Source organism: Elephas maximus, chromosome 22 (assembly GCF_024166365.1).
Source record: "Elephas maximus indicus isolate mEleMax1 chromosome 22, mEleMax1 primary haplotype, whole genome shotgun sequence".
Lineage (NCBI taxonomy): Eukaryota > Metazoa > Chordata > Mammalia > Proboscidea > Elephantidae > Elephas > Elephas maximus.
Genome location: NC_064840.1, coordinates 73,740,068 through 73,765,063, shown reverse-complemented (window position 1 = coordinate 73,765,063; position 24,996 = coordinate 73,740,068). Strand labels below are relative to the sequence as shown.

The 24,996-nt window shown below is 36.2% G+C and overlaps 1 protein-coding gene across 1 annotated transcript in view; it reads left to right on the top strand.

Annotated features, from left to right (window-relative positions):
- The window catches only part of SGCZ (sarcoglycan zeta), a 741,877-nt gene that overhangs the window by 565,891 nt on the left and 150,990 nt on the right, over nucleotides 1-24,996 (top strand). Inside the window, exon 5 of the mRNA XM_049866095.1 lies at nucleotides 5,213-5,314. Within this exon, the coding sequence (XP_049722052.1) occupies nucleotides 5,213-5,314 (102 nt within the window). The remainder of the gene's footprint in view (nucleotides 1-5,212; nucleotides 5,315-24,996) is intronic.

The following is a 24,996-nucleotide window of genomic DNA, read 5'->3' as shown; positions in this document are numbered from 1 at the left end:
TATTCACATGCAATTAGTATTATGAGTTGAAATCCACTCCATGGCAATGAGTTTGGAGCCACGCTGATATATATATATATTTTTTTTCCTGATGATGATTCCAAGAGATTTCATGCGGGAAAACATTATTTTTTTCTCCGAAATAGTAAACATAAAATTATCATGTATTTTGGATTTTTTCACTAGACCGAATAGTTACGATACATTCTCTGTTATTTTACGTAGCCTCTTTTTAAATATACATTTTTTTTATTTGTACGCTTCATCAATAACTTGAAATTTTCTAATTTTGCCATTTATGTGTCAAAGCACAGGGTATTTTTGCCTGGTCCTTTATTTCTGATCTCCTTGGATTTATTGAAGGGATCCATTTTTACTCTGTGTGCCTCAGGATTGGAATTCTCTCTGCCTTGTCAGATTAATATATTGAAATGTTTTGGTTTCATTTGCTTCTGCATATTTTCATTCCGCATGGTTATATTACTGAGCAGTTATATGTGTTCTATGAGGCTAGTGAAAGGTGGATGGTTAGAATGAGGAGAACATATTTGTGAGGGAATTGCATTGTAAGAACGGGAAAAATTGGAAAACAAATTGAATTTATTATGCTTTTACAAATCATTAACATGGTTTAAAGAACTCCAATACAAATAAGGCAAAACGTACAATATTTATTTAATATGTTAATATATTTAAAACATTATCTCTCATAAGTCTGACACTCATATATATAAATTATAAAAATTCTGAACAGCTATTAGCTGAGAACAAAGGTGAGCAGTTATGTTGCCCGTGATAGAAGTTATATTATTAACAATGATTGCTAGAGATGTTTCTTTACTAGTTGAATTAGAGGTCAACATCACTAGGACTATCAATTGTTCTCACTGAAGAGTTTATTTTCAAATAATAGGCAGGAATAAGGAAGGCCAATTAAAATGAAAATATGTTACAGTCTCACAGCAAACAGTACAGTAAAATCGCACTTATAAAGCGTGCTGTCAACTTATGTTTTGTTTGTTCTCTCTTTTATGCTTGGAAGAAAAAAACAGCTCATTATGAAGTATAAATAACATCAGCCTAAACCTGGTAGAGAAAAGAAAATGCTTACATGTTTTAACGAGAACCTTCTCTTCTTTAAAACCTTGGTGGTGTAGTGGTTAAGAGCTACAGCTGCTAACCAAAAGGTCAGCAGTTTGAAGCCACCAGGCACTCCTTGCAAACTCCATGGGGCAGTTCTACTCTGTCCTATAGGGTTGCTATGTGTTGGAATCGACACATCAGCAATGGGTTTTTGCTTTGGTCTCTTCTTTAAGAGTTGAAAATTAAACATGCTTATTTTATTCATTTATCATACATTAAAGAACGCATTGCAAAAGGAAGTGTAAGTGTGATTTCATAATTGTGTTTAAAATTTTAATACTTACATTTTACCCTGTGTTTTTGTTTTGCTTTATTAAAAATATTTAATCCCCAAGGTCTCATTAATAACCACCATGCTAGTCTCCAATTTTTCTTTAAATTCTCTCTTTAAGGTCATTTTCTCCTGCAAATTGAAATGTACAGAGAATAATATTATTAAATTATCAAAGTCATAAAAACACTTTTATTCATTCTCCTAATGAATTCCTTTGAAACATGTAATGCTGATGGCCATTTGAAACAAATTTATTATTGGTTCTAACCTAACTAGAAAAAAAAATATGTCTCAAATCTGTATTTGACTCTAATGTATCTGCTGCATCCCTTCAATTTTCTTTAAAAAGTGATTGAGTAATTAATCATACAACATATATTCTATATTATTTAATGATCACATCCAATGAAAAATGATAATTCTATGCTCTTTACTCTGACGATCATATTTGTCTTTTAGGGAATATTTTAAATCAACTTTCTATGCATAGTCTTCTTATTTCTAGTCCTCGTCTCAAAGTGTTTTTACATTGGCTTTAAGACGAGGATGGCTTTTGTGATGGAGCTTGGTTCTATTGCCCTGAGATATTCTAACATTAGCTGTTTCCATAGCAACTCCCTGTGAAGCATTTCAGGATACTCCCTACGGGCAGTCATTTGAGAATACACATGGGCAGACCCTGTGTGAAATTTAGTTATGAAAATCCTTCTGAGAAAAAAATTAATTTTTAAAGCCCTGTGTCTACTTTAAGGAGCCCTGGTGGCTCAATAGTTAAGCGCTCAGCTGCTAACAAAAAGGTTGGCAGTTCAAATCCACCAGACATTCCTTGGAAATCCTATGGGGCAGTTCTACTCTGTCCTATAGGGTTGCTGTGAGTCAAAATAGACTTGACAGCAACGGGTTTGGTTTTGGTTTGGTTTGGTCAGTTTATATATCCAAATATTCTTGCATTTTTGAATGCCAGGGAATTAAGCCTCTGCCAGCATTGCTTGGGGTAGTTCTTTAGCCCTTCTCATATCTGGATCACCTTTAAGGTCTGAAAATATGAAGTCCCAATTTCTGACCAAAGAACCCTCTTAACGTTTCCCATATTATTTACTCCTATTGGACTTATTTATTTGTCGTTAGTTGCCATTCTTTGACCCTGTCCTGGTTTTCCAGTTTGATACTGTAGTTATAACTCTCTATTCAATCAGGAAAATAACGGTCAGCGTTTGAGAGCTATCATTTCTCACTACTTGAAAACACTGCATCCTTATGCCTGTCTGCCAGACCTGCCCAGAAAATCCTCAGTTTTGAGTCTCTCTTGGGGTTAATTCTGCCAGTTTATGTTCTGAGGTGGGTATAATATTGCAAAACCACATCTGGTGGCATGATAATTAAGACTTTGGCTGCTAACCAAAAAAGGTTGGCAGTTTGAATCCACCAGCTGCTTCTTGGAAACCCTATGGAGCAGTTCCACTCTGTCCTACAGGTCCTATGAGTCGGAATCTACTCCACGGCAATGGTTCGGTTTGGTTTTAACTGGCTCTAAATTTAATACCTAAACCAGAGAACCATGGCAGAGAAACAGGGATGGGTGTATGGTCCCTCTAACAAAATAGGCATGTTTGCTTATCAGAAGTCTTCAGTGTTGCTTGAAAATTCTCATTTTTACTTACTTAGGTTTAGTTGTTTATTTACTACACATGATCTGATACCAACTTAAAGCTTCTTTGCTTGCCTCAAGGAGCTAATTCCTGTACCCTATCTCAATTTTAATTCAACCCATATCCATTGCTTTCTCCTTTCCTGAGAAGACTGAGACCTCTAAGTTAAACTTCCTGAATTTCCTCTCTTCACCAGGTCAAAATGTCTCACTGTCTTTGTGGTCAGTTTGTTCTTCTCTAGTTTAAAAAACAAACAAAAGTCCTTCAATTCCTACACAAAATCTTTTTCATTATTGCTTTCTCCAGAATTTTTTTCATCAGTTATCTTCTTATTGGTAATATTATCATATTTTAGTAACTCGCTGGCTTTCTTTTGAGGTAAGGCAGCGGATGGGTAGAAGGTGAGGTCATCACATTCTTTTCACCTTCCTTTTACACTGATCATAGCTGCCATGCGTGTTTGCAGTAGCCCGTCCTATGACACAGACCTAGTTATTATCCAAAGTTTCTCCTTGGTTTTATATACATCTTTCCACAGAGGACTTGTTACAATACAATAAATTCAAGTGCACCTTAAGTAATTGCCATATCCCTCCCATTTTCTATGAGTATTGTATATATCTGAATTTTGCAATGACATAAACTCAGGTTTACCATTAAGCCCATTTGGGAAAGACAGGCATGCTAATAGCAAAACTTTAGGCTTTGTACCCTTGCTAAAAACCACTTGCTGGTTTTAAAAATCACTACATTTCCTTATTTATGATAATTGTGGATATATAAGGACAGTGAAACCTTGGATAATCTTAAATGCCTTCCTTTCAGTATCTCTAGATAAAATTTGGAAGCCCTGGTGGTGTAGCGGCTAAGTACTACAGCTGCTAACCAAAATGGTTGGCGGTTTAAATCCACCAGGCTCTCCTTGAATACTCTGTGGGGCAGCTCTACTCTGTTCTATAGGGTCGCTATGAGTCGGAATCGACTCGACTGCAATGGGTTGGTTGGTTGGTTAGATAAAATTTAGTTCTGTTGTACATAGGGTCTCTATGAGTGGGAACCCACTCAATGGCACCTAACAACAACAACAAGATACAATTAGCCATCGAATCTATATGTTGTTCTCCCACCCTACGCATCACACTTTATTATTATTATTATTATTACTGATATGCTGCTCGAAGCTTAACTGCCATCATTTTAAATCAGTGAGCTATTCAAGAATTTTTATGCCTCTTCTCTTGGAGGTTGAATTAAGTACAGACTCCTTCACTTTGAGTTAATAACTTTCCTTTCTCTGACTCCAAACTATATTCCCAGTTATTCCAATATAGGAAACCCACGCTTCAGCCAGATTAAATGGCATGGCATTTCCTAAAGTTTACCATTGTATTCTTTTTGTTCCACCTTCCACGGACCTCCCCTATCGAAACACCACTTGTATTATTAAGGCTTTTAGTATATGCCATCTCTACCATGATAAATGGTCTACTCTCTTACCAGATGTGAAATCTTCTTTAATTCACAGTAACACTCTTATTACTTTTTATTTATTTTATTTTGCCTCGTAAACCTTATTTGTGCACTTCCTGTAACGTTCTCCTAGATTGTCCTTTTTTTTTTTTTTTAATGGATAGGAGATACGTCTTATTCATTATTTGAATACTAGAGCTCCATGTTTACTTATACCAGTCAATCGTTAATAATTTACTGAATTTTTTGTACAAATGCAACTTTGAATATTGTAGGCATATTTATAAACTATAAGGTAAAAATGTTACTAGATCTCTCTGCAACAAAGTTATTTCTCATACCCGGGTAGCAAGTATCATTAACCCTAAACAATACTGAAACTGACTAATGCATGAAGAAATTAAGGAATTTATTCATCAGTAAATCCTGGTCTCTGATAGAGCTGGAGGGAGTCACCAGGTCCTTTATAACTCCTTTTTTCCTGTTCATTTTAAACAGAGCCCTCTGGATGCATGCAAACTGCTGTAATCATTCATTCAGTAGATTCAATCCCTCATTTGCCTTATATCACCAATGATTTCAGCTCACTGTTTTCTCACCTTAGGCCTAAGTAAATTATGGGCAGATATTCATCCTCTAATTAACCTAAAAGTGAATTATATTTCATTGCTTGTAGGATGGTATGGGAAATCTGAGAGTCACCAAGAAGGGAATCCGACTTGAAGGTATATCTGAGTTTCTACTTCCATTGTATGTGAAAGAAATTCATTCCCGAAAGGTATGTGACCCTGGCTTTGGCTTCCTGTAAAAGATAATTCAGAGGTCCTGTTTTAAACCCTGGTGGGGTAGTGGTTAAGTGCTATGGCTGCTAACCAAAAGGTTGGCAGTTCAAATCCACCAGCTGCTCCTTTGAAACTCTATGGGACAGTTCTACTCTGTCCTATGGGGTTGCTATGAGTCAGAATCGACTCGACCACAACGGGTTTGGTTTTGGTTTTTGGTTTGGGTTTTAGCTTGAAATAGGAGACTAGAATCCCCTTTTCTCTTGAATATGTATTTAGTTCCCTTACGCTAAAGATCTATTTGAAAAAACCAAAACAGTGAAACAATTGAAAAACTAGTGAAAAAGGTTAGCTTCAAACAGACAAGAGAACTATTTGGAATTAAACTGCAGAGTTTTTTTCTTTTTTTGGTTGTCTGTAAGTGTTGCCCCTCCTATTTTCACTGATAGTTGAAAATACACAGAATAATTCTGAAAGGGGCATTTGATGCACCTTAAGTAATTTTTGCAAGATGCATTGAGCTAAATAAACGATTTTCATTCAGCCTGTTATACATCTGGTCAGGTTTCATGGGCATACGTTATCTAAACCAGATGCCAAAGAGTTTTAATGTAGAAATTCAATTTCTATCTGGCTATATTTTATTCAAAGTGAGCCAGAATATTTATTTTTCAAATGTGTGTATGCATGTGCTCTGTGTGTTTTTGCATTTAACAGAATGTTAAAAGTTAAGACATCACAGCTTAGGAACGCTATACCGGTTGCCGTTCATTTTAGCTTAAGTGTGTTACTTCTTCAGATGTAGTAACTATTCCTCGGTACTTCAGGATCTTACTACTGGCTTTCAGATCCATGAACTATCCTCCTGGGATATGTCTGTATGTACAGAAATTAATTTATCGAGACAGAAATAATGAAAAGCTCGTTATTGTCTAACATACAAAAAAATTCAGCTTTATTTCAGACTAAAATAAAGCTTCTAGTGTTGTCAATACATTAGCAAATGTTTGCATAGTAGGCCAAAATTTGAATAATTTGCTTCAAAATGATTTTTTTTCACCTGAAGTATAAAAATGAAAACAAAACAGAGGACTGTTCTTAAACTTTTCATTGGAATAATTGTACTAATCTTAAATTTTATTTGTTAATATTTGAAATGGCAGAGCCTTTTTAATATACTCTGTTGGCTGCTACTCTGGGCCCTGAGTATTTTATATGGAGACTGCTTTACTTGTTGGGTTTTGATTAGACAAGTAACCCAACAGACACAAGCTTGATCATCTGGCTTTGTTACCTAATAAAACTTAAGAAAGGATTACACTTAAAATAAATGGTTTGTCCAGTGGGTTTTTTTTTTTTTTTAATGAAATCTGACAAAAATAGCATGCCTACACATATTTGTGTCTCTCCTGTTATTGGGGGTCACCACCACCCACCATTATTTACTGAGCTCTTCCTTTGTTTCACACTGTGAAACAATTTAATATTTGAAGAAATAAAAACTGATACATAGAAATCAGAAAATTGTTTAACATAGGAAAAGGTCAGACTAAATCATAAGCAGGAAACTCTTTGAAAATGCATCATATTGATAAATTCAGGGGCAGCATGTTCAGAGTCATTTAGACCAATTTGCAGTGACCATTTGGGAACACAACTTAAAAAAGGATTGAGAAGTCCTCTGCCAGCAGGCAGATCAAGTATGTCTCTTCCCAGCTAGGTCATTTTTGGGGAATGTAAAAATAGGTGTGAACTAGTATCCTCCTGGGAAACTGAAATTGTATATTTTCTCCATCTACAGACCAAGCAAGAGTCCATTGATTTTAAAATATTAAAGTGTAACCTGGTGGCAGGTGGGCAGCCTAACATTTAACCCTGGCAAAGTTTACTTCAAGTTCACAAGCATTTCCAAGATCTACTGTATTGATTGGGATCGATAGTCCACCTTTCACATCCCCAGTCCTGTCACTTGTCCTTTTCACATCTGCTGTCAGTATTGTTTGCCTCCCTGGATGTAGGAAGCCCAGTAGAACACAGGCAGGTGGGAACGTGTTCCATTTGCAGTCAGACAGGAAGTGTGGCTTGAGAAAAGAAAGAGAGGAAGGCTCATTTACTCCTTGGGAAATTTCTCCACATGCACTACAAAAATGGATATTTGAAATAAAAGATGTATATATAATTTTTTAGCAGTTCCTACATTAGGATTCTCTGGCGTGTGAATGTGTGCAGTTGTTTATTCTCTGCCATAAAGTCTGTCTACTGTTTCAAAATGCCAGCCACACTTCCCTCGAGCCTCAGTTTACTCATCCATAAAGTGAATTTGACAGAAACTGGTCAAAATCCTTCGTAAGTTTAAGAGAGAATACAAAAACTTTAGTAAAATCAATATCAGTGAAAATAAAATTTTGTATTTTTAAAATAATGTAGTTATGCATTTCAATCTTCCCGCACATTTTCATCTATTCAAATGTTTTTCTCACAATAAAATTCCAAAGTCGCTACAGTTCCCAGCGAAGGGACGCTACATTCAATTCAAAGGTATTCACGAACATTCAATTAAGCTGAGAAAAATATGACTGTTTACAAACAATCTTTTATTTATTTACTTTCTGTTTGGAAGCCAGTGGGTTCCCATCTTTGTATTTAGCTAGTATTCTACACTGAAATAAATAATACTCTTATTTAAAGTAATTTTCTCATTATGTAGGTATTTAAAACTACACATGGGGAGGTAACACAGAGATATCTATTGGGCAAAAAATGCTCATGGCCATACAAGTCTAGTCACCTAACTAAAATGACCTGAGTACACAATGGGCTGGGTATACCTGACAAGCTGAGCAAAGCACTGTTGACGCTCCTGCAGGAGATGGCGGGGTACAAAAAGATAATGTGTCTGGCTGGAAACTGAAAGTGTTTCAGCTGCCCAGCTACACCTCCTGAAAAGGTCTGGTGATCAAGATCAGCTATTGATAACCCGGTGGAGTACAGTTCTACTCTGACACACACGGAATCCCTGTGAGCTAGAATCCACTGAACCCCAACTGGTTATCCCCTCCTTCAAGGATTCTGTATAACCAGATGAGGCAGTTGCTGAAATTGTCTAAGTAAAAATGGCTTTAGATTATTATCATGGTTTAAATTCAAGTAGGTATTCGAAAGGAACATAGCAATATTCAAGGTGAATTTACTCAGCATTGCGTATTTGATACATGAGAGTTGCTGAAATGAAGTAAATGAGTGAAAAACAATTATGCTGTTGTGTCGTGCAGACTAATGAACGTAACTGATTTTTCCCTAAAAATATTTGTACTAAAATATGCAATAGATGTAAATGGACTCAGTATACAGATATTTAAAACCAAAACCTATTGCCATTGAGTTGATTTTGACTCAGCAACCCTATAGGACAAAGTAGAACTGCCCCATAGGGTTTCCAAGGCCATAAATTTTTATAGAAGCAGACTGCTACATCTTTCTCCTGCAGAGCAGCTGGTGGGTTTGAGTGGCTGACGTTTCAATTAGCAGTTAAGTGCTTAACCATTGCGTCACAAGGGCTGTTAACGGAATGGACTCAACAGCCATGAGTTTGGTTTTCGCATTATTATTCACACCCACTTAACTCTATTCTTCATGCTTTTTGAAAGATTTTTCTTTTTCTTCCCTGAATGGTCCATCAAAACAGTACATAGAAAAAAATTATTCTATCCTGGAAATATTTTAGAATTCAAACATCTTTTAAAATTAACATTGTCTTCATGGCATAATTAATCACTTAACATTTGTTAAGTTAAATAGATAGTTTTCATCAGAAAGGAGTAATACTAAGGATGTGCGATTTGGGATGACCTTACCTAAACGATAGCTTATTCTGAAACAATGTCTAAGGCACATGGTTGACTTGAGGACAAAGTCTATGAAGTATCAGGAAATTAGGACATATGCTATCCAGGCCTCTTTTTTCTTTTTAATATAATTGGAGTATGTTTTCAAGGTTCCGTGAGTTCAGGGTACTAATGTAGTTAAATTACTTACATTTAACTGATTTTTACCTCAAGGTACACCAGCAGTTCTCCAGAACATCTTCAAGTATCACTCAACTTCATCTGAGCCTAGTTAACTAGGCTTGTTTCTCTCTGCCTCTTTTCCCCCTTTGTCTAGGGACCATTAGTTAAGGTCATTACTGCCACCTATCACAGTGCCCAACACAGATTATTATTGTGCCGGGGCAACTACTAGATAATTACAATTCCAATAACTGCACAGCAAAGCAAAGGGGTCTTGAGTTCTTAGGACTCATGTGTTAGCAGAAGTGTTTGTAAGCCTTCACCCCTCCTCTTCTTCAGTCATTTCATTGGCTTCAAAGCTGTGATACTAACTCAATTCTTGTTTGCTAGCAGTTGTTCAGCTCCTATTCTCAATATTCAGAAAAACACCCTGTTAACAACTGGTGAAAATCATCCTAGATAAATAATTATACATCTGTACATATAAAAGGATAAATAAGAAGACATATACCCAGTATTTATAATTAATGCATTATACATATTTTAATAGAAAGAAAAAAAATCCAAGATAAAATTGAAGGAATTGCTAAATTTAAGTATTTCTTCACCACATGAATGTTTCAAGTTTTTTTCTATATGATTAAGAAAAAGAAAAGATTATGATTACCATTAAGAAGCTGGATGTATTAGCTTCATGTTTTAATTTGACAGTGTTTATTAACTTCATTAACTGCCTACAGTGCAATTTGAGGAGATTAGCTCCTTTCCAATCTGTCTTCTCCCCTCTCCATTTTCAGTTTTTTTGATAATTACATACTTTTAATTTGGTCAGACTTCATAATATTTACATTCTATTCTGCAAATTTAATTGTCTCAATACTTTGGTCTTAATTCTCCATATAGATGGTTGAAGTACTCATCACCAATTGTATTGATCGTGGATTCTCCGTTCTGAGTGCATTTTTCAAAATCGTTCTTCTGTTACTTGTATTTCATTTTTAATCAATTGTTGTTGTGATTTTTAATCCTCTAAATACTTCATGCTTAAGAGCCTGCCTATTGCCTTTATGCTTTTCTGAGAATAATACTGATTATTTACCCATTCTTTCCTCAGAGCTACAAACTTATTGCTTTATTAAATTCTAGCACTGAATATTGTCATAAATGGTCTAAAGGCAGTATGGTATTTCTCTCCTGTTAATGACATGAATGTTTTCCTTGGGTTCCTGTTATGTTTTTTGCCAGTTCACTTTGTTCTTCATGTCAGGAAAATTTTCTCTATTTGAATACTCAGTATCGTTCAGTTCCATTTGCTGAGTTCTTTATGTCAGAGAAAGCAATAATTCTTATGTTGGATCATCTTTGTTCTCCACCACTATCATAATTTATCTATTTTAAATTCCATGGTTTCCCCCTGAGTTGAGGTGACTCTCACTATTTTTCATTAGTTTATTTCCATAACATTCCTCTTTCAGCCTTATGGATTTTGCTGTTTCTAATTAATCTATTTTATATATAATGGTGTGTTTTGACTCTCATACTTTTCCTTATGGCTATAATCTCCTGTTGCTATCTCAGCTTTAGTTTTATAAAAAACTGTATTATTTTTAAATTCTAAAACTTAAAGCACTTGCCTTACCTAGTCTCTGATCAGTTACAACTTGAGGAAGAGGTAGTACTGTCTAGCTACTTTTTTGCTTACTGGAGAGATTGATGGTGAGAAGGGAAAGATTGGCTGTAACTGTTTTCTCTTGTCTGGGATGCTGTTAAATGGTGGCACAGTGATTACGAGCTTGATTGCAATGGAATCCACCAGCCACTCCTTGGAAACCCTATGGAGCAGTTCTACTCTGTCTTACAGGGTCACTATGAGTCAGAATTGACTTGATGGTGAGGGGCTTGGTTTTCTTTTTTTATCACCTGGTATGAACTATTTTAAACTTTTGGAACTGAGAGCTCTTTTTGCCTTTGTGGAATTCTTCCGGTGGTATATATTTATATATTATTTTATCCTTTCTAATTTTTTTTTTTCCCAGTACTATCTACTTACCACTCTCTTTTCCTTTATCCAAGTTAGTTTATTTGAATTAGACTTCCTAGGAATATGCTAACACTCCTTCTTTCTTTCTGGGTATGTAGGTGAAAGTGAAGTAAGGAGCCTTGCTCTGTGCTTCAATGAAATATTCTCTTTTCTTGGCCTCCACTTTTTTAGGTTTATACGACAAGTTCGTATTATGATATTTTTGGTTGCTCTAAGAAAAATTTTATTTTTATAAGAAATATTTTTGTATTAATTTGTTAGCTAGTGAGAAAGAGGTGTTTGAAATTTTATTTATTCTACTTTCATGTATGATATTAGGTAGGATTCTTTCATCTGTCCATTCTCTCTTTTTCTTTTCTTTTTTTCTTTCTTTCTTTCAAGTTAATAGCTAGTAGTCCTAATGTCATTATTGAAATAGTCCATTTTTTCCCTCACCAATTTATGATATAACCTTTCTCATACATATGCTATATTCTCAAATACACATAGGCTTATTTCTGAGCATCTATTCTGTACTTTTGATATAAAAAAAAAAAGATGTACTCGCTTTAAAAAAACAAACTATTGCTTTAAGGAATGTTCTTGAAACTGGTAGAGCTAGATTTTTGCTATTCTCTTTTTCAAAAGCTTTTGCCTATTGTGCATTTTCTCTTTCAAATGAACTTAATAATCAGCTGTCAAGTTTCATAAAGATTTCTATTGGGAACTTAATTACAGTTACAATTCATCTGTGGGGAATTGACATCTTTGTAGTATTTCATCTTCCTACCCAGGAACACGGCTCCTCTCTCCATTTTTACAAGATCTCCTTTCTGCTGTTCAAGAACATTTCTTAAGATGTTTTTTCATATAATACCCAAAACCAAACCCATTGTCATCAAGTCGATTCCGACTCACAAAGACCCTACAGAACAGGATAGAGCTGCCCCATAGGGAGTCCCAGGAATGGCTGGTGGATTCATACTGCTGAGCTTTCGGTTAGCAGCTGAGCTCTTAACCGCTGCATCACCAGAGCTCCTTTTTCATATATAAGTATTACAAATTTCTTTTTAATTGTTTTATGGTTCTTACTGCTTATGTGGATGAGTTTTCCATTAATTTTTTTTAATTGGCTTTTGTGGTTATATAGTAATTTTTTTTTTTCTTTTTAGTGTTCTGAATATAATCTGGCCATTCTCTTAAACTGTTATCATTTCTATTATATTTCAAATTATTTTCTTGGCTCTTCAGACAGATAATGATTTTTAATAAAAGTAACTGATGTTCAACATATATTAGAACTCTGAAGTCCAATGCCTAGTTTGAAATCCTGGCTCCTCCACTTAACAGTTGCGACTTCTGACCTTATTTAACCCTCTGTTCCTTAGTTTTAACATCTGCAAGATAAAGTAAATAATAGCCCCAATGGTTCAGCTGCTAACAAAAATGTCAGCAGTTCAAACCCACGCAGTAGCTTCATGTGAGAAAGTCGTATCAATCTGCTTCTGTAAAGATTACAGCCAAGAAAACCTATGGGGGCAGTTCTACTCTGTCATAGAGGGTGCCTATGAATTGGAATCAACTCAACAACAACATTCCTAGGAACTATGGTGTTATGGTTATTGTTGCATGAGATAAAAGAGATAAAATGCTTAACAAGTATCAAATCCAAGAAATAGTGTTACTTATTATTTTTTTATTAAAAGCCAGACATTGTAAGAAATGTTTTCACATTTTAGCTCATTTTATCCTTACCAAGTGGTGGGTATTATTATCAAGGACAGTATATTTAGAGGGTAGATTTTAAGGTTTTGCTGACAGATTGGCTATGGGATGTGAGAGAAAGAATCTAAGATGACACCAAGATGTTTTTGTCTGAGCAGCTGGCATTAATCAATGTGGGGAAGAATTGGAGGTGGGAGAAGATTAAGGGCAGAGTTAATTTTGTCTGTTAGATGGGCTCAGATTTCACGTTAGGACATATGAGTCTTGGTTTATGTTGGAGGTGCAGGTCAGGGAGAAAAACCTGGGAGTCATCAGTATACATATATGCAATTCAAATTCATGAGATTAGACAAGAATACCAAAACAGGGAATGTAGAGAGAAAAGAAAAGGGGTCTGCTGACAGAATCCTAGGCACTTCAGTGTTGTAGAGTTTGGGCAGAAGTCAATGAGCCAACAAGAGACTAAGAAAGGCAAGTAAAGTGGGAGGAAAGCCAAAAGAATAAGGCATCCTGGAAGCAGAGTGAAGGAAGAGCTTCCACGTGAACAAATGTTTCAAATTTTGCTGATTGATCAACAAGAAGATTGAAAATTCTTCCTTCTGTCATTAGCTTGATTATATTTTACTCAATAATATTTTTCATGTTTTTGACATCTATCAAGATGAGTTTTATCATTTTTATTATGTAATTCCATGAAAAGATATCTAAATGGTGAGCCATTCTGTTGTCACTGGTACAAATCTTCCCTGTTCATGACAGAGCAATGTTTTAATATACTGATGAATTCAGCTTACTAATATTTTTGGTTGGATCTTGGCATATATTCAGTTTTATTGTGTGTGTGTATGTGTATATGTGTATATATATGTATATATACACACACTCAGTTTTGGTTCAATATTTTACCTGCCTTGCAGAATTCATTGGGAGGCTCTAATCTTTTTCCTATGTACTAAACCAATTTGAATAAAATAGTATTATGTGTTCTGAAATGTATGGTATAAATTTTCTAGTCATTGTGACTTTCTGAGGCAAAATCTTTAATTTTAATTATTTTTTCTATGTGGGTTGGTCTCTAATATTCTATTTAAATATGAGTCACTTTTATTAATTTGTATTTTCTTCTAAAAGTGTACATTTTTAAAGATTTATTTTCTTTAACCCCTAATGTTGCTGCTATGTGTTTTTCCTTACTCATCCTTTAAACATTGTGGTCTATGTGTTGTCTCATTATTTTTAACTTAGAACATGTTTTGATTTTCCTTGATTAAATATTTTATCAATTTTTATTTTATCTTTTAAAATCCTTTCAGTACTTTTTTTTTTCAATTTACTGAGTGCCCTTCTCCTGACTTATTGAATTGAATACTTGATTAGTTAATTTCAATATTTTCTGTTTCTAATAAATGCTTTCAGAGTCATGAGGTTTATATTAATTTGGCCACACTTCATGTGTCTGGTTATCAACTTTCAAAGTTTTTTATTTCTAAATAGTTTCTGATTTCTATTTTGGTTTTCTTCTCATTCCAGAATTGTTCTAAAATGAGTTTCATACTGAAAATTTAGCACGGATACATTTTGCTTTCATTGTTTTTTTTCTCCTTTCTACCTGGTATCAGAACAGAGTCTTCATTAACCACATAACATCCTTCACAGCTTTTAATTATGTTTGTTTGCCATTTGGCTATAGCAGTGTACTACACAAATAACTATAAACTCTATGGGACGCAGCAGCATACCTGTTTTAGTTCCCCAAAGTGTTACCCAACAGCTAGCTTGTAGTAGGCATTCAGGAACTGATATTTGTTGTTTTTAATGATTTCTACGTATTATAATGTATTAACCTTTAATTTGAAAGTATTGAATTTAATTTTCTTAACAACCTGTGAAGTGAGCCACATAGATCATTTTATTCACACTTTACAGGTGAGTCACGTAGGCTCAGGAACTTGAAGTGGCTTGTGGCATCTCCAAAGTCTCATGACATAGGAGAGACAGAGCTCAGGGCTCCAGTTAGTGCTCCTTCCTCTAGGTCCTTCTTCTTTGTAGAAATGCTTCTATAATATTCTCTCCATAAACTGATTAAACCAAAAAAAAAAAAAAACACCCATTGCAGTCAAGTTGATTATGACTTATATTGACCATATAGGACAGAGTAGAACTGCCCCACAGAGTTTCCAAGGAGCACCTGGTAGATTCAAACTGCTGACCTTTTGGTTACAAAAGTAGTTCTTAACCACTATGCCACCAGCATTTCCACAAACTGATTAGCTATTCTAATTGATGCATAGTAAACATTTATACTCTTTCTGACAGCATTAGAAAGGACTATCGTTTTTGTAGTTTTGATGAACTTTGGTCTCCTCTGCTATATTTACCAAACATCTACAAATAACTCATCTAAGCCTCTTTATATGGGTTATGTATATACACTGCTGGTTAAGAGATGTCAGTGGTGAACATAGAAAGGGTACCACTTATTTGTACAACTACTTGCTTTTTTAATGTTAGTAAAGACAGAGTTCAGTAAAATCCAAAAAAAAAAGAAAGAAAAAAAACGAGGAAAATATGTAAATACAAACATAATTTTAGTATTCAATTTTTTGGTGATTCACAGATGCCCTTGAACCAACCCATGTGCCCTCTGATGTAACCACTGAAACTGTCACGTAACTACTGGCTGAAATCTAACAATCCTTAGCTTTAAACTCTGCACTTTACAAAGCATTTTAAAGCATATTACCTGACTAGTCCATGCTGCCACACATGGGGAGATGTTGTCCTCATTTGCCTATGTTAACTCAGCTGCCCCAGTTCATGCAGTCAGAAAGCCTTCTGTCTTAGATATCTAGTGCTGCTATAATAGAAATACCACCAGTGGATGGATTAACAAAGAAAAATTTATTCTCTCACAGTTTAGGAGGCTAGAAGTCTAAATTCAGGGTGCCAGCTTCCGGTGAAGGCTTTCTTTCTCTGTTGGCTCTGGGGGAAGGTCCTTGTCATCAGTCTTCCCTGGACTAGAAGCTTCTCAGCACAGGGTCCCCAGGTCCAATGGACACACTATTCTCCTGGCTCTTATTCCTTGGTTCCCCACATCTCTTTGCTAGCTTCTTTCTTTTATATCCCAAAAGTGATTGGTTTAAGACACAACTTAATCTTGTAGATTGGTTCTGCCTCATTAACGTAACTGCTTTTACTCCCACCTCATTAACACAATAGAGGTAGGATTTACAACACATAGGAAAATAACATCAAATGACAAAATGTTGGACAGTCACACAATACTGAGAATCAAGGCCTAGCCAAGTTGATACACATTTTTGGGAGACACAATGTAATCCATAACACCTTTCTACTATAACTTGAACCTACATCTTCTAATGCGAATTTATTATTTTTTAACAATCTATCATACTCTTCTAAGTAACCTTTTTTACATACTCTCCAGGAGGCCCATGTTTCTATGGATATATGTATGTGTGTTGTGTGTATATGTGTACACACATATGAGATCTTATGTTCACACTTTAACACCTAAGATGACAAAAGACTTTTTTTTTTTTAGCTTGGTTAGTTTTCCTTAGCAGTGTTGTGGGATAAACTCTTTTAAAAAAAAAAAAAAAAAAAAAGCATTGACATAGATTGAGCACATTGAACCTGTTCAGGATTGAGAGAACGAGAAAAAAAAAAAAAGTAACACCCTTGTAGAAAACTTTCATTTACTACGAGGTAGTTGGAACTTGTACTACCCGTCTGTCAGTTTGTCTTACTGTGGTGGCTTGCTTGTCTCTATGATGCTGGAAGCTATGCTACTGGTATTTCCAATACCATCGGGGTCACTCACTGTGGACAGGTTTCAGAGGAACTTCCAGACTTAGACTAAGAAGACAGGCCTGGTGATCTACTTCTGAATATTAGAGATATCTGTGAACTGCCTAAAAATTGAATGAAAACCTGTGGGTCACAACACAACATTGTCCAATTGGCTTGATTTGGACACACCAGCAGGAAGGATTAAGTACTGGAGGAGAATACTGTTTTTGGTGAAGTAGAGGGCAGTGTGAAGTGGTGACCCTCAGTGAGATGGATTGGCACAAAAGCTGCAAGGATAGACTTGAACATGCCAGTGATCTTGAGGATAATGTGGGACCAGACAACGTTTTATTCTGTTGTATAAAAAATAAGTTCACCATGAGCCAGAGCCAACTCAACAGCAAGTAAGAATAACAAGTGTGAAACTGCTAAATACAGAAGTGTAGGTGAACAAACTTGGTTGCAGAGGTTTCGTATTCCTAGAACTTGGAAAAAAAAAATGGGAGGACTTGAAAAGGAGTTCCTGGGTGGTGCAGTTAACACACTTGGCTGCTAACAGAAAGGTTGGAGGTTCAGTTCTACTCAGAGGATCCTCAAAAGAAAGGCCTGGGAACAATCTGTTTCAAAAACAAACAAACAAAAACAAACAGCTATTGAAAACCCTGTGGAGCACAGTTCTGTTCTCAAACAGATGAGGTACCGAGAGTCAAAATCTACAGAAACTTTTTTTTTTAACTTTGTATTTTTATCTAGAGATTACACTATTGTCCTCTCACTGGTGTTGACTCTCAGACACCCCTGGGACCTTACAAAGAAGTGAAGGCTCCCCCATCAGCTCAAATAAAATTATCTTTATAAACACTTAGACAAATTACCTGTAGTCCCCTATATCTTATTCCACCAAAACACACACACACACACCTAGGTACACACACACCCCTGTGCTTACACCTCTCCCTGGGAAATATGTAAGGTAACAAGATTGCAAACCTAGAACGAAAGGGGAACACACATCAGCTCAGGCTGCTGTTGTGTACAGTATCAGATTATTTTTTTGTAACATCTATTGAAGAGAACCTACAACAGAGACATATTAAGCAAAGTGGGCAACTGAGATGCTGGTAAATATTACACATTTAAATGCCTTAAAATAACTATATATAACAATATATTTCAGTGTATGAGTTACACTGTCCTGTTGTTGTTGTTGTTGTTGTTGTTGTTAGGTGCTGTCGAGTTGGTTCCAACTCATAGCAACGCTGTGTACAACAGAAGGAAACGCTACCAGGTTCTGCACCATCCGCACAGTCATTGTTGTGCTTGAGCCTGTTGTTGTAACCACTATGTCAATCCATCTCCTTGAGGGTCTTCCTTTCACTTTACCAAGCATGATTTCCTTCTCCAGGGACTGGCCCCTCCTGATAACATGTCCAAAGTACATGAGTCTGTCCTCAAGTGGCACAAATAATTAAGTTTTGAATACCTTTAATTCATCTAGAATAGTTCCTACTACTAGTTTAAGTGCTTTCCATGCGTTAACTGCCGTAAGTAGGACCTGACGTGCGTTCTCGTCTGATTCTCAGAATCCAGGTGAAGTAGACATCAGTATACTCATTTTTCAGATAGCAAAAACCATGCACCTTAAAGTTACATAACCATACCTGAGTATAACAGCAGAAAAGCTCTGGGGCAAAGATGCGAATCCAGGTCTGTCAGACTCCTGTGCCCTTGCTGATAACCACTGTGAAATCCCAACGTCGACGAATCGCGTCAATAAACAAAGCCCTGTCGGGAAGACCAGGAGGAGGATCTCTTCAGAAATCAATTATTATTCATGTTCCGTGAAACACTCTGGACTTTTTCTAAAATAATAAAAAAAAAAAAAAACTAAAATAGTTGTCTTGAAATTCATGCTATAGGGTTTGTTTTTAAATCGGTTACTTTAACATTTTTTCTATGGCTAAAAAAAAAAAAGGCCCACCTTGCACTGAACGCCACCGTCCAGTGAACAGGACTTTAACGAGGCACAAGTGTCATTTCTTGTAATGGAGCTGCAAGAAATTGTTCTCCAACTAGTTGATTTCTTTGCAACATCTAACTCACACACACGTAAGTATGTGGGCTGACTACTGCTATATGGGATCTTCTTCTTATATATATGCATACATACCCATCTAACTGCCCCATAGGGCTTTTAAGGAGCAGCTGGTGGTTTCCAGCTGTGGATCTTTTGGTTAGCAACAGAGCTCTTAACCACTGCACCACCCGGGCTCCTCTTATTATACAGTATCTTATTAATTTAGAGAAGGCTGTTGTAGTCATGATGAGGAGTGGGCTTCACTGAAAAAGCCTGAAGCATTGGGAAAAAGTCCCAGAAAATCTATTAGCAGCACTGCATTAGCTCAGTATTTTTCATACACTTTTGAATATGAACCACAGTAAGAAACAAATTTTGCATTGTAGCAAATAATATACTCTGAAAATTTCTTATCAACTATATCTTAATCAAAACCATCCTATTCTAATTCACATGGCTTGGTGCTTCTCTTTATCTAACATCTCTAACACTATCACTGTTCCCTTATGTGAAAAGTTCAGGGATATGGTTCATTCACCTTGCTGTGATGCATTGCTCAGGACATAAAGATTTGAAGGGAGAGGGGTTTGGGTAAATTAAAGGTTAGTGTGAGGATATATTGCTTCTGAGGTAAAGTTCCCAGATGGGAAAGTCTCAGTGGCTAGGTAAACTACTGAAGGGGCAGCATACACACTCATCCAGGTAAGAAGCTCAGGGCAAAAATCTCTACCTTTTTTAATCTATTTATATCTATCTTTTTATGTATCATCTATCTATGTATCCATCTATCTATCATCTATGTATCTATGTATGTATGTATCTATCTATCCATCTGGAGCCCTGGTGGCACAAACAGTTAAGCACTCAGTTGCTAATTGAAAGGTTGGTGGTTTGAACCCACCCAGCAGCTCTCTGGGAGAAAGGCCTGGGGATCTGCTTCTGTAAAGATTACAGCCCAGAAAAGCCTTAGGGAGCAGTCCTACTCTTAACATGGGAATGCTATGAATCAAAGTTGTCTTGACAGCACGTAGCAACATCACCACCATTTATCTACGTTAGAATTAGAAATCAGAAATGCATTACCTATCACGGGACAAGGGAAATCCTGGTGGTGTAGTGGTTAAGAGCTACAGCTGCTAACCAAAAGATCAGCAGTTCGAATCCACTAGGCACTCCTTGGAAACCCTATGGGGCAGTTCTACTTCACCATTTAGCGTCGCTATGAGTCGGATCAACTCGATGGCAAGGGTTTTTTTTTTTTTTTTATCGCAGGGCGGCTAACAAAGTTAATTATTTATATGGAAACATAAAGTCAGATATTTTTCTGACAGAAAGTAGAGCTGGATTTCCTCATGATTTGGGTTATAGGGCAGACGTGGTCTACTTTAGGAGGAGTTCCAAGTTTTCCACTAAAAATGCACAGGTAAGACATGAGAAATATACAGAGCTCATTGGATATTTTATCCTGTGCCAATGTTAAATTTTGACAGAAAAAAATATGAGCGCAAAATATTTGAGGGAACATAGTTTTAAAAATTACTCTAGGGGATGTGTGAGCAAAGAATATTTGAGGGACAGAGACAGAAAATCCATTTCAGAAGCAGCTTATGGCTTCACACAGACAGGTTTGAATGCTAAGGAATTTGAACGTATCCTCAAGGCACTGAAATTTTAAAATGCCTGTGTTAGCTTACACTTACTAATATATTTGAAATTGATAAAATATGTTTCTTTAAAAAATATCAGATATGGCATTAACTGAAAAAATTCCTCATTCTCTCCAATTACTTTGGAGTGCTGACATGTGTTAGACAATCATTCTCTCCCATCTTTATTTGACCTAGAGTGTTAGAATTTTTGCTAGATGGCACTGCACTGTGGCACAGATAAAGTCGGGAAGTTTGACAGAAGTAGAAACACCCAGCGACTTAATACAAAAATCTGTTGTTACTCGATTATCGCAAATTAGAATATTGTTATTGTCTGGCTTGATGATTTGTAAAGGACTTTTACATGAAGGATGGATTGTTCAAATAAATTCTTATAAAAAAAAAAGTGTATGGGAATACCATTGAGACAATCTATGGGACCTTAGTACTCTCAGATTATAGCTTGAAAAACTGTTTTGACCAATATCCTTATCGTGATCCTATGATTTTCTCATCATACACTCATAAGAGCTATCAAAATATTACCCAGTCACAAATACTATAACTACGTATCTAACCATGTTTTATCCTAATAAGCTTCCACCTCACTGTAAAGGCTTACTTATCCTTTTATTTTCATCATGGTTCTGCCATTTCATACATTTCTGTCACGCCCCCTCACTGATTGGCCCTTAGGTTTCTCATTATTAAAATAATTGAAAACTTTGGGGCATAATCTCTTCTTGTTAATTTTCTGTCTCCATAGCAGTTGAAATCTCTTTTGAAATATTTAACAGCCACCTATAAATAAAAATTTTCTTTTAATCGGCACATCTATGATAAAATAAGCAACGTTTGTCACAAATTTACTGAGACCAATGAAGATCCTAAAGCTCTCAGGGGTTAAAGAAAGAAAACATTTTGTTCCATATAGTTTTGGTTTTATTAATTTTATTAAGATGCAAAATGCAACATTTTCTTAGGACAAGTGGACCCATATGTTACCTATGATTATTGTGCTTTTGTAGAAAATGAGAAATTTGATTTTAACCCTCGTTCCATACCCCATGGAAGATGCAATTATGTTCCTGAGATTTCTGTCATTTTACAGGGGACTTAGGTCTTATGACTGTCTCTGACTCCATTTTCCTGCCTCTACTGAATTCTTCCCTGTACCCTGACACCTTCTCACAACATCATAAGCAACCCCTCTCTTCTGCTATGTCATCTACACAAATATGAGTCTCTGTCACTTCCTAGATTTCCCCACGTTCTTAACTCCCTAAAATGTGTACACATCTTCACACATGATGTTTGATTTCATCAAGACTTGCCTGAAGTTTTAAAAAGATGGAGTGTTTACATTGCAGCAATGCAAGAGATTTTAAATGAAATATTAATAGCTGTACTATTTAAATTCATTTTTACCATATGCTGAGCCATTCTTGCCCTCCTGTCCTTTGTTTTTTCTTTCCCTCCATTTCAAGAACAAGAAACAGAAATATTCTTCCACCTATGTTTTTTTCTGCAAAAGGGAAAATGCCCACCAATTTGTTAATGGAATTTATATAAGATAATGCAAGTAAACCTGGTGACAGAAAAAAAAAAATCTTAATTTAGCATTTCTGTGTTAGAATCGTTACAACAAGCATATGTATTAATACAAAAATGATAACTCATTCAGGACCCAGTTTTCGTACTCCCTCCTCAGAGTCAAAGAGAATCTCGTAATTTCTTCCTTGTTGTCCTTGCTTATAGAGCAAAGAAGAAAGGGTCTTTTTTGCTAAAGAAAGATTAGGTCAACCTCCAAGATTCAGAAAAGGAGAAAATGAGGGGTGAGGGAGAGAAAGGCTGGGAAGTGCTAGAAGTATTTTCTAGGTGCGATGAAAGTGGATGGGGTGGAAAAGGAATTATGTAGTCAAGTCTTTTCACGGATTTTAATTTATGCAAATGACTGTATTGAACTATTAGAATTCACTTTGTGCTGCTGCTGAACTGCTTCTCTGACCCTGACACCACTCAGAAACTGAATTACATGGTTTTAATCTTTAACCAGGTTACAGAAGTATTAATTTTGAAATTTGAATGACTGGGAAATAAAGAGGGAGACAATAAGCTGAAGAGTTAATTGAACACCACATTTTGTGAACATGTCCCTATTTCATGCCTACAGGCGATCTAGTCGTGACAGTGAACTAAAAGTTATTCCGGCCATATTTGTTCTTTTTTATTCCTAAGAAATCGTTTTCTCGCTTTATCTTTCTCTTATTTCTTGAAATGCAAATGAGTGTCACTAATCCCCTTCCATCTACTTTAGGTGTAATTAGTAACTGTCTGCTCTTTCATTTTTTGCTGGGAAGTGTTTATAAAGTGACTTATTCAAACAACCTGACCTGAAGGAACATCTTCTGTTATTTTGCCTTTTATCCTCTGGAATTTGTGGTGGGAAAAAAGTGTTTTATTAATAACTGCTTTTTGTTCTTTTGTCTGTCCCATTATTTTTCTTAGTTTCATTTGGATTTGACAATGCACTTCGCCATATTTTTTACTCTATCTTCAAATCTGAAGAAAAAAATCGAGCATAAGTTATGCAAATAAATGCAGGTTAGCTATGGCAATTACATATATACATATGTATTTATTTAATCAGTACTGTGTAACGCTGATTAAATAAATAAAGATATATATATGTGCCATCTTGAATATTGAATATACCATGGACTGCCAAAAGAACAAATAAAGCTTTCTTGGAAGAAGTACAACCAGAATGCTCCTGGGAAGCAAGGATGGTGAGACTGCATCTCAAGTACCTTGGATATAGTGTCAGGAGGGATCAGTCTCTGGAGAAGGACATTATGCTTAGTAAAGTAGAGGGTCATCGAAAAAGAGGAAGACCCTCAACTAGATGGATCGACACAGTGGCTGCAACAATGGGCTCAAGCATAGCAACAACTGTGAAGATGGCGCAGTAGTAGTGTTTCGTTCTGTTGTGCATGGGGTTGCTATGAGTCGGAACCGACTTGATGGCACCTAACAACAACAACAATATAACCCTGGTGGCACAGTGGTTAAGAGCTTGGCTCTAACCAAAAGGTCGGCAGTTGGAATCCACCAGCCGCTCCTTGGAAACCCTACAGGGCAGTTCTACTCTGTCGCATAGTGCCACAATGAGTTGGAATCGACTGGATGTCAATGGATTTGGATGTAACACCATGTAATTCTTGTCATCTGCCCTACTTTGAGGTCCCTAAACCCAGTCCCAGTGCTGTCCCTGGGTGGTGCAAGTGTTTCATGTCCTGGAATGGTGATCAAAAGGTTGAAAGTTCAAGTCCACCCACAGACACCTAGGAGGGAAGTCCAGGGATCTATTTCTGAAATATCGGCCACTGAAAACCCTGCGGAGCACAGTTCTCCTTTGACACACCTCGGCTTGCTGTGGCTCGGTGGCAACTGGTGTTTTTTTGTTTTCCTATTAATGCTTTTCCATCAGCATCTCATTTAACGTTTCACTCAACTTACTGTACTTCCGCCATGTTAGTTTCCTCTTTGGATTATCAAAAACTGAATTTGGGAGTTAGAATCAAAGGTAGAATTACTCCTGATCATGCCAGATAATGGAATTTATCAAGGACGGATGTTGGGAGATCAATCTATTGAAACGCTTTTGCAGGGAAATCAATGCTAATGTTTCCCAGTTGTTTACAGTTTATTTGGAATAATGTTTAATTGGCTAAAAAGTAGATAAGACTTCAAATCTTGTACGTTATTTCAGAATTCATAAAATTAATGGACAGCTACATATTTTCTAAAAGAAAGTATATAAAAACAGTGTTTTTGATAAGTTAAGAATTTTATAGCATAAGTCATCACATTTAACTTGATGTTTTGCTTTAATCATGTTGTTTTATGAAAATGTTTTGTTATTATACTTCTGAAGATGAGTTTAATTGAATAAAAGCTAGACAAAGATATATAAAGACTAATTCAGTTAGATTTTGTTGCAAACAAACTTTTGCCAAATATTTAATGGCTTAAACCCATAATCCAACCCAAATCCATTGCAGTTGAATTGATTCCAACTCCTAGCAATCCTATAGGGCAGAGTAGAACTGCCCCATAGGGTTTCCAAGGAGCTGCTGGTGGATTTGAACTGCCAACCTTTTGGTTAGCAGCCTGAGCTCCTAACCACTGTGCCACCAGGGCTCCCTTAAACCCATAAACATTTATTATTGTGCCACCACTGTGCCATCAGGGCTAGTCCCAGCTTAATTACGTGGTGACAAAAGGGTTCCCAGCAGCAAGAGAAGCAAGAGAGGCCAAGTCCCTAGGTACACGTGTTTTCCAAACTTCCTCTTGTGGCAACTTAGCTAATACATCACTAGACAAT